The sequence below is a fragment of the Gasterosteus aculeatus genome, chromosome 8 (assembly GCF_964276395.1).
Source record: "Gasterosteus aculeatus chromosome 8, fGasAcu3.hap1.1, whole genome shotgun sequence".
Classification (NCBI taxonomy): Eukaryota; Metazoa; Chordata; class Actinopteri; order Perciformes; family Gasterosteidae; genus Gasterosteus; species Gasterosteus aculeatus.
Window position 1 is genome coordinate 21,565,901 of NC_135695.1, and position 10,687 is coordinate 21,576,587.

The following is a 10,687-nucleotide window of genomic DNA, read 5'->3' on the forward strand; positions in this document are numbered from 1 at the left end:
ATGAACGTATATATTTTAGGAAATACACCAGACAGTAAGTTTTTACGTAAAATAAGAATAATTGAAATGACAGACGAGCAGATTCCAGGTCTCATTAGTAAACTTTATTCATAGTCGACTTTTACTTGCATGTGTTCATATCTGCTTCATCGTGGACTTGAAGACCTTTAGTGTGTCCCGGTGATTATGCACCACATACTAATGGACGATTGCTCGGCTTCCGCCTTAATGTCACGCAGCCGCCTGCAACGCCTCGCGGACCCCGACCATGAGCCCGCGGCCCCCGCGGCGTTAGCGGCCCCCGGACCCCGCGATGATGTACCTGGCGCACACCGCTCACTGGCAGTTCCTGGGCCTGATAGCGGGGCTCCTGGCGTGGATCCTCCTCATGGCCGCCACCGGCCTGAACGAGTGGCGCCTGTGGCGCTTGGACGACGTGTCCGTGGTCACGTCGGGCGTGGCCTGGGTGGGCATCTGGAGGGCGTGTTTCTACAGCAACGCCTTCCCCGAGGCGGAGACCTGCCGCCGCATCGGCCTCTCGGAGCCGTTCGCCCCCGCAGAGGTCGCCGCGGCTCAGGTGCTGATGCCGGTGGCGGTGATCTGCGGCCTGGTGGGGAACGTGGGCGCCGCCGCGGCCATGCGGCTGGTCTACTTCTCCGTGGAGGACCGTGGGAACGTGCGGCCGGCCTTCGTGCTGGCGGGGGCGGGGTACCTGCTGGCGGGGACGGTCTGCTTGGTGCCGCTGGCGTGGAACGTGCGGTCGGTGCTGATAAACGGCAGCATCGAGTTCCCGCCCGAGTTCCACCTCCCCGCGGCGCCGGCCGGGCAGCGGGTGGGCTCGGCCGTCGGCGTGGGCGTCTTTGCCTCGGTGCTGATGCTCGTGAGCGGGCTGCTGTTCCTCTGCCACCGCTACGCCAGGACGGCGCCCAAAGGCGCCGCGGAGCTGCAGGCACAAGACCGCCAGGGCCGAGACAACCGCGCCTTTCACACGGAGGACGTCTCCTGATGGAGGACGTCTCCCGATGGAGGACGTCTCCCGATGGAGGAACACAGAGACCCTCTTGGCATTCTTTTGTTCTGTCATCCACAAAGTCGGATTCTTGAAGGTGAAACGTGTCTGATCGACTCGTTTATATCACTTTCAGAACATTCTCATAAAGTCTCCACTTAATAAATGTTCTTACAGCAGTGACTTTGATTGTATTATTTATGCAAAAGTTGTTTCCACTTTTTGTTTTAAACAACATCGGTCCTGATTATAACTGAATTATTTCTCAGAACTTAACCCTGTTTAATGGGTTGTAGTTTTAAGGCTGTTTATGCTTCTGCGTTTTCAGAGAGACGCAGGGACACGCAAGAGCCCCCCGCGTGTCCCTTGTGTGTCTTTCCGCGTGTCCCTTGCGTGTCTTTTCACATTTTTCTAGACTCGCGTCAAAAGCGACGCAGGCTGTGATTGGTCCGCTAACTACGTCCTTTACGGAGTCTCACATTTCCGGTTTCATAGCACGATACCGCCATTAGTAAAACGAGAGAACGCAATGATTACAAATCAGATTGAAGAGCTTTTGTAGAAGAAATGCGTCAATATGACCACTTCTACAAGCCGTCATTGGCGGACTATGAGGACTTCCACACACAAAGACGTGACTCTCTAGGTCGTCTTCAACAAAAACACGTTGCTCCACCTGTTGTTCTGGAGGTGAATCGCTCTGCAACACACGCACGACTTTTAGAACCAGGAAGTGAAACGAGTGCGTCGACACGTAAAGACGCAACTGTTGTTGTGCTAAGCGGATTTTAATTCTTAGGACTGACGCCCTAGTGGACACCGTGAGACTAACCTGTATTAGCCATAATAAAAAAGTATGATTTACAATGTGGATCCAACATTGAGGTTTTGGTGTTGGTCCTTCTGGGCCTGATGTCTGTATTTTTTTTAAGCACAACGGAGGAGTCGGCCGCTGAGCTCCGATGTTTTCCAGCTCGTCACTGGAGAAAAGGGTTCAGAGGTTGTGAGAGTGAACTTTAAACAGTCAACATGAAACCAAAACGGATGCTAAAACCTTCCGAGAATCTTCAGATGATTCTCTGCTCAGGGTTCAGGCTCGTACGTGATGTAATATCATAAACGTTTTATCTCGCGTTTGGATGAAGCAATCAGAGCGCCTCCGTCACGTTGGAGGCCCTGCTCATGTGACCTGGTAGGAGGCTGTCGAGAGCAGGCATGTGAGTAGTGAGAGGCAGGGGGGGGGGGGGGGGGCTCACAGCGGTGATTGTTACCAACACACACACACACACCTCCCCGAGGCGGCTCGCTGCTGAGGAACAAAAGGCCTCTTCAGCTGAGAACAGCCCTCCGTCAAAAACACCAGTTCCAGAAGTGGATGAAAGGTGGAGCGAACGCTCCGAAGAAACAGCTGCGTTCCTTCTTCATGGGTTTATGATTCAAAAGCATTACTCCAAATAAGGGACTTGGGGGGCCGGGGGGGGGCTTCATGGTATATAACTAATTCTTCGTCTCCGTCTTCCTCTCCCTCACGCTCACGTTCCCTGTGTAAACGCTAATCCCCACATAATGGTTTTTCTTATCTGGAAAATGCTCCAGTCGCTCCACGCGTGATGGAGGAGCTGATAAATAGTGACCAGTCATAATTATCAGCATGAGGACCGAAAGCCTCACGAAGATTCTCCTGACTCGAGATTCCACAGATGATCGGTGGTGGAAACTAAGATCAGATAACATGCTCAGTCATTGTAAACGAGTTTCCCATCACTACAGTCATCTAAAGAATAGAACTTATATGACAACACCGTGTTAAGGATTTATCATTTATCATGTTATCCTCTTAAAGGTGAACTCTACCGCATGTACAAGTTTTATTGCGTGTGTGAGGAATTTAAAAAGGTCAAGCGATGTTAGTGGTTTATTTTGAAAAGACAGAGTAAAAGGAAACTGACCCGCCGTCCAACTATTATAATTAAAATGAAACCCTCAAGCTGGAAGCGTGGCGCCCCGGACAAATCACACAAGTAGGTTGTGGAATTTGTTTTTGTTGTTCTTTTATCTTGGAGAAGTTTCATCAGCTTTCTGAGGCCTATTACCTCTCCCACATTCCGCGACCCGCCACGTTCATCTCGTGAACCCTCTCAAGGGTGCCGCCCCGTGCTTTGGGAACCACTGGGCTACTTTGCTTTGTTTCCAAGAATGTACTTTACTGTTCAGGTCGTCTACATTGTCTTCCTCTCCGCTAGAGGAGACGGATGAGGGGTATTGAGTTATCGCTGGTGATTGTGATGGAGGAACATCACCGTCATGTTTATCTGATAGAAGTTGTTGAGCAATAAAAGACTAATATTCTCAATCCCACTTCATCAAAGAACTGTGGACAGTGATTCATCTGTCGATGCGCGGCGAGCAGTTCTCTTATCAACCCCTTCGGGGTCAGTTTGTTTGTTTGCAGAAGGATGCATTTAAATATAATGTTCCGCGAGAGAAGACGACATGTAATTTCCTTCGCACTCGGTCTTCTGCAGTAATCACGGCGAAGATCTCTGAGGTTTGTTTTTGCTGCTGATGGGCGCCTTCAACCCGGCAGCCAGCGCGGCGTCGGACAAATGGATGCTGATCTCCGAGAAGCCGGACAGAAAGACTTCAAACAGCCCAAAGAACTACAAAGAGACAAATGGACTTCAAACAGCCCGAAGAACTACAAAGAGACAAATAGACTTCAAACAGACCAAACAACTACAAAGAGACAAATAGACTTCAAACAGACCAAGCAACTACAAAGAGACAAATAGACTTCAAACAGACCAAACAACTACAAAGAGACAAATAGACTTCAAACAGACCAAGCAACTACAAAGAGACAAATAGACTTCAAACAGACCAAACAACTACAAAGAGACAAATAGACTTCAAACAGCCCAAACAACTACAAAGAGACAAATAGACTTCAAACAGCCCAAACAACTACAAAGAGACAAATAAAGACTTGAAACAGCCCAAAGAACTACAAAGAGACAAATAGACTTCAAACAGCCCAAAGAACTACAAAGAGACAAATAGACTTCAAACAGCCCAAAGAACTACAAAGAGACAAATAGACTTCAAACAGCCCAAACAACTACAAAGAGACAAACAGACTTCAAACAGCCCAAAGAACTACAAAGAGACAAATAGACTTCAAACAGACCAAACAACTACAAAGAGACAAATAGACTTCAAACAGCCCAAACAACTACAAAGAGACAAACAGACTTCAAACAGCCCAAAGAACTACAAAGAGACAAATAGACTTCAAACAGACCAAACAACTACAAAGAGACAAATAGACTTCAAACAGCCCAAACAACTACAAAGAGACAAATAGACTTCAAACAGCCCAAAGAACTACAAAGAGACAAATAGACTTCAAACAGACCAAACAACTACAAAGAGACAAATAGACTTCAAACAGCCCAAAGAACTACAAAGAGACAAATAGACATCAAACAGACCAAACAACTACAAAGAGACAAATAGACTTCAAACAGCCCAAAGAACTACAAAGAGACAAATAGACTTCAAACAGCCCAAACAACTACAAAGAGACAAATAGACTTCAAACAGCCCAAACAACTACAAAGAGACAAATAGACTTCAAACAGCCCAAACAACTACAAAGAGACAAATAGACTTCAAACAGCCCAAAGAACTACAAAGAGACAAATAAATACTTCAAACAGACCAAACAACTACAAAGAGACAAATAAATACTTCAAACAGACCAAACAACTACAAAGAGACAAATAGACTTCAAACAGACCAAACAACTACAAAGAGACAAATAAATACTTCAAACAGACCAAACAACTACAAAGAGACAAATAGACTTCAAACAGACCAAACAACTAAAAGAGGCCAATAGACTTCAAACAGCCCAAACAACTACAAAGAGACAAATAGACTTCAAACAGCCCAAAGAACTACAAAGAGACAAATAGACTTCAAACAGACCAAACAACTACAAAGAGACAAATAGACTTCAAACAGCCCAAAGAACTACAAAGAGACAAATAGACTTCAAACAGACCAAACAACTACAAAGAGACAAATAGACTTCAAACAGCCCAAACAACTACAAAGAGACAAATAGACTTCAAACAGCCCAAACAACTACAAAGAGACAAATAGACTTCAAACAGCCCAAACAACTACAAAGAGACAAATAGACTTCAAACAGCCCGAAGAACTACAAAGAGACAAATAGACTTCAAACAGCCCAAAGAACTACAAAGAGACAAATAGACTTCAAACAGACCAAAGAACTACAAAGAGACAAATAGACTTCAAACAGACCAAACAACTACAAAGAGACAAATAAATACTTCAAACAGCCCAAACAACTACAAAGAGACAAATAAATACTTCAAACAGACCAAACAACTACAAAGAGACAAATAAATACTTCAAACAGACCAAACAACTACAAAGAGACAAATAAATACTTCAAACAGACCAAACAACTACAAAGAGACAAATAGACTTCAAACAGACCAAACAACTACAAAGAGACAAATAAATACTTCAAACAGACCAAACAACTACAAAGAGACAAATAGACTTCAAACAGACCAAACAACTACAAAGAGACAAATAAATACTTCAAACAGACCAAACAACTACAAAGAGACAAATAGACTTCAAACAGACCAAACAACTACAAAGAGACAAATAAATACTTCAAACAGACCAAACAACTACAAAGAGACAAATAGACTTCAAACAGACCAAACAACTACAAAGAGACAAATAGACTTCAAACAGACCAAACAACTTCAAAGAGACAAATAGACTTCAAACAGACCAAACAACTAAAAGAGGCCAATAGACTTCAAACAGCCCAAACAACTACAAAGAGACAAATAAATACTTCAAACAGACCAAACAACTACAAGGAGACAAATAAATACTTCAAACAGACCAAACAACTACAAAGAGACAAATAGACTTCAAACAGACCAAACAACTACAAAGAGACAAATAGACTTCAAACAGACCAAACAACTACAAAGAGACAAATAAATACTTCAAACAGACCAAACAACTACAAAGAGACAAATAAATACTTCAAACAGACCAAACAACTAAAAGAGACAAATAGAATTCAAACAGACCAAACAACTACAAAGAGACAAATAGACTTCAAACAGACCAAACAACTACAAAGAGTCAAATAAATACTTCAAACAGACCAAACAACTACAAAGAGACAAATAGACTTCAAACAGACCAAACAACTACAAAGAGACAAATAGACTTCAAACAGACCAAACAACTACAAAGAGACAAATAGACTTCAAACAGCCCAAACAACTACAAAGAGACAAATAGACTTCAAACAGCCCAAACAACTACAAAGAGACAAATAGACTTCAAACAGCCCGAAGAACTACAAAGAGACAAATAGACTTCAAACAGCCCAAAGAACTACAAAGAGACAAATAGACTTCAAACAGACCAAAGAACTACAAAGAGACAAATAGACTTCAAACAGACCAAACAACTACAAAGAGACAAATAAATACTTCAAACAACTACAAAGAGACAAATAAATACTTCAAACAGACCAAACAACTACAAAGAGACAAATAAATACTTCAAACAGACCAAACAACTACAAAGAGACAAATAAATACTTCAAACAGACCAAACAACTACAAAGAGACAAATAGACTTCAAACAGACCAAACAACTACAAAGAGACAAATAAATACTTCAAACAGACCAAACAACTACAAAGAGACAAATAGACTTCAAACAGACCAAACAACTACAAAGAGACAAATAGACTTCAAACAGACCAAACAACTTCAAAGAGACAAATAGACTTCAAACAGACCAAACAACTAAAAGAGGCCAATAGACTTCAAACAGCCCAAACAACTACAAAGAGACAAATAAATACTTCAAACAGACCAAACAACTACAAGGAGACAAATAAATACTTCAAACAGACCAAACAACTACAAAGAGACAAATAGACTTCAAACAGACCAAACAACTACAAAGAGACAAATAGACTTCAAACAGACCAAACAACTACAAAGAGACAAATAAATACTTCAAACAGACCAAACAACTACAAACAGACCAAACAACTAAAAGAGACAAATAGAATTCAAACAGACCAAACAACTACAAAGAGACAAATAGACTTCAAACAGACCAAACAACTACAAAGAGTCAAATAAATACTTCAAACAGACCAAACAACTACAAAGAGACAAATAGACTTCAAACAGACCAAACAACTACAAAGAGACAAATAGACTTCAAACAGACCAAACAACTACAAAGAGACAAATAAATACTTCAAACAGACCAAACAACTAAAAGAGACAAATAGAATTCAAACAGACCAAACAACTACAAAGAGACAAATAGACTTCAAACAGACCAAACAACTACAAAGAGTCAAATAAATACTTCAAACAGACCAAACAACTACAAAGAGACAAATAGACTTCAAACAGACCAAACAACTACAAAGAGACAAATAGACTTCAAACAGACCAAACAACTACAAAGAGACAAATAAAGACTTGAAACAGACCAAACAACTACAAAGAGACAAATAGACTTCAAACAGACCAAACAACTACAAAGAGACAAATAAAGACTTCAAACAGACCAAACAACTACAAAGAGACAAAAAAATACTTCAAACAGACCAAACAACTACAAAGAGACAAATAGACTTCAAACAGACCAAACAACTAAAAGAGGCCAATAGAATTCAAACAGACCAAACAACTACAAAGATTCTTCAAACAGACCAAACAACTACAAAGAGACACATAGACTTCAAACAACTACAAAGATTCTTCAAACAGACCAAACAACTACAAAGAGACACATAGACTTCAAACAGACCAAACAACTACAAAGATTCTTCAAACAGACCAAACAACTACAAAGAGACAAATACAGACTTCAAACAACTAGAAAGAGACAGACTACAAACAAACAAAGAAACTAGGAAGACACAAATAAATACTTTAAAACAGACTTAAATAATTACCAAGAGATAAATAAAGACTGCATAGACACATGGTTGACCACATGGAGACATATGAATACACAAAACAACTACATAAAGACATAAAACGGCAGCAAAAAGAGGCTGAATAAATGTGTATGTTGCGCCCGTGTCGGAGAGCTGATGAAGACATGTCTGTCCCCAGCAGCTTGTCGTCTCATCATCCGACATGGTGAAGTCCTCCTTGAGACACCATCCATCTAAAACTCCACGTCCTGGAGACGGTGGTCTTCAATCCCCCCCCCCCCCCCCCGCCACGAATAGAACAACGTCGTCCTTCTCCAGCAACACGTTTGCGTCCCCGTGTGGACGACCCGCAATGAGAGCGACGGCGACCTCTGACCTTTGGGTAATTACGTCAAAGCGGGAGCCGCGAGGGCGACCTGTTCTGCATTCTTCTCGGTACCCGGCGCCCATTAGAGCATTCATTAAAGACAGCTTAGCCCAGCGAGCCACCAGGAAATCTCATGGCATTAGTCGCCAGCTGCGTTTCCACCAACGCAGACACACACCTGAACCCCCCCGAAGACAGGTTCCATGTTTGTGTGACTAATAGAACACCGGATGGGGGGGGGGGGGGGGGGCAGCCGTGTTTCCATCTCTGATGTAACAGGAAAACAACAGACTTCACACAGATTCTCTCATTTTGAAATGTAAATGTCCGTATCCCGGCATGAAAGAAAGAGACAACTTTTCCATATATTTCCAATATAGTTCTTTATGGGAATCATCTGATTTCAGCCTACAAGCGAACGTGGCCGGTCACAGAACACACGTGTGCTTTAGTAACAAGAATCACAGCATTTTAAACAAAGCTAAGAAACTACAACAAAGCATTTTCTTTTTTTATAAAACATCTTTAGAAAAATATTCCTTTTTTACTGTTCACAGCAGGTTTTTCTTTACTTAAGTGATGTTGGATCTTTGCATGTGAGTCATTCGAAGTAGCTGCATGTTTTCTACATTTTCACTGTTTTTGCCAAACATTTGATCAACACAAGCGACATGTTTGAATCAGAAGCGGACGTCTACATGATCGCCCCGAAGCGGTTTGAGGCGCGGCCCCGCGGGGCGGCTGTGTCGTCTCGCCCCCCTCAAACGTACTCTGACTGCTTCCGGAAGGACACGTCCGTGCTCATCACCTGGTACCTGCGCTGCGTCCCGGGCTGAGGCTCCACCTGAGCGCGCCAGCGGGAGGAGACCAGGAGGAGCCCGGCCCCCACCAGGAGAACCCCCGCGGCCCAGCCCAGGAACAGGGCCTCGCCGAACTCCCACCGCGGCACCATGTCGGGCACTTTGTCGTCGAAGAAGTGCGCCACGGCCACGTGGGCCACGTAGGACACGGGGATCAGGCACAGCACGCCGGAGGCCACCGCCAGCACCCCTCCCGCCACCATTAGAGTCCTCTTGGCCCCGGAGCCCCCGCAGCCGTTGACCAGGTGGAGGCCCGGCACGGCCGCCAGCATTCCCAGCGCCCCCACGGCGAGGGAGGTGCACATGAGCACGCGGGCCAGCTTGAGGTAGCCGGCGAGGCCCAGCAGGCTGTCGTAGGCCCGGCACTCCGTGGCGCCGACGTCCTGGACCACGCAGGTCTCCCACAGGCCCAGCCCGTAGCTCTCCACGGGCAGCAGGGAGGTGGACATGGTCAGCCACTGGGGCAGGAGGGTGGTGGCCAGCGCGCAGAGCCACGCGCCCACGTAGACCAGCATCCCCAGCAGCTCCAGAGCGCCGTCCCGCGAGTCCATGTCTCCGCGCTTCACTTCTTCTCCTTCTCGTTCAGATGGAGCGGCTCGGTCCGAGCAGCCGATCGATGGAGGCTGAGGCTCACAAACAGTTCCCACTCGGAGGAGCACTCATCTCCTGCAGCCTGCATAGGGGGGGGTGGGGGGGCAGGAGGGTCCCTCCCCTTTACAGTCCTCCTGCTGCCGTGCCAATGAGCTGAGGACCAGCGAGCCACAGGGGACGAAATTAAGCGAGGACAGGATATTATGCATTTGTGTTACGCAACATCGTGTGTGTGCTTTCTTTTTAAAAAGCAGACAAATAAGTGAATGAAAGAAACAAGCTGCTTATTAATCCGTGAGACTCTTTATCACAGCGAAAAACTGACACTTTAACAGTTAATTTGTTTGTTGTGTGATAAGATGGCGCAGGAAAGCAGCTCAGTGGGAAGTGTGGTTAATCAGCGGCGATGATAATTGATGATAATAACATCATTGTTGTTTTGAACACTTTTTGCCGCATGTGACTGAAACAGAAACCACAGTGTGGCTCATTGTTCGCTCCCATGCGAACGCGGTGGGAAAAGTGATCGTAGGAGGCAACAGATCAAAGCTCTGATGTGACAAAACGTTTCCCAGGCGCACACAGACGCACACAGACGCACACAGACGCACACACGCTCTCAGCCTGAACGCGGCTCAGAACAGACGCGCAAAACACAAATGCAAAGATAAAATCCACGGCTCGCTAAAGTCCTCCTCCTCCTCTAGAGAACAAACTGCTCAGCTGACTGCACTGACGTCACACACACGCACACACACGCACACACACACGCGCACACACACACGCACACACACGCACACACACACAGTCAGGTGTAG

At 44.9% G+C, this 10,687-nt stretch overlaps 2 protein-coding genes across 2 annotated transcripts; one reads left to right on the plus strand and one right to left on the minus strand.

The window, feature by feature from the left end:
• Nucleotides 1-313: 313 nt before the first annotated feature.
• cldn34a (claudin 34a) lies at nucleotides 314-1,190 on the plus strand. The gene has a single exon (XM_040183861.2). It carries the CDS (start codon nucleotides 314-316, stop codon nucleotides 1,004-1,006), a length of 693 nt encoding a protein of 230 aa, XP_040039795.2. The 3' UTR covers nucleotides 1,007-1,190.
• Nucleotides 1,191-8,783: 7,593 nt separating this feature from the next.
• LOC120823385 (claudin-24-like) lies at nucleotides 8,784-9,979 on the minus strand. Its single transcript, XM_078108751.1, has one exon. It carries the CDS (start codon nucleotides 9,827-9,829, stop codon nucleotides 9,179-9,181), a length of 651 nt encoding a protein of 216 aa, XP_077964877.1. The 5' UTR covers nucleotides 9,830-9,979; the 3' UTR covers nucleotides 8,784-9,178.
• Between the last annotated feature and the right edge of the window lie 708 nt (nucleotides 9,980-10,687).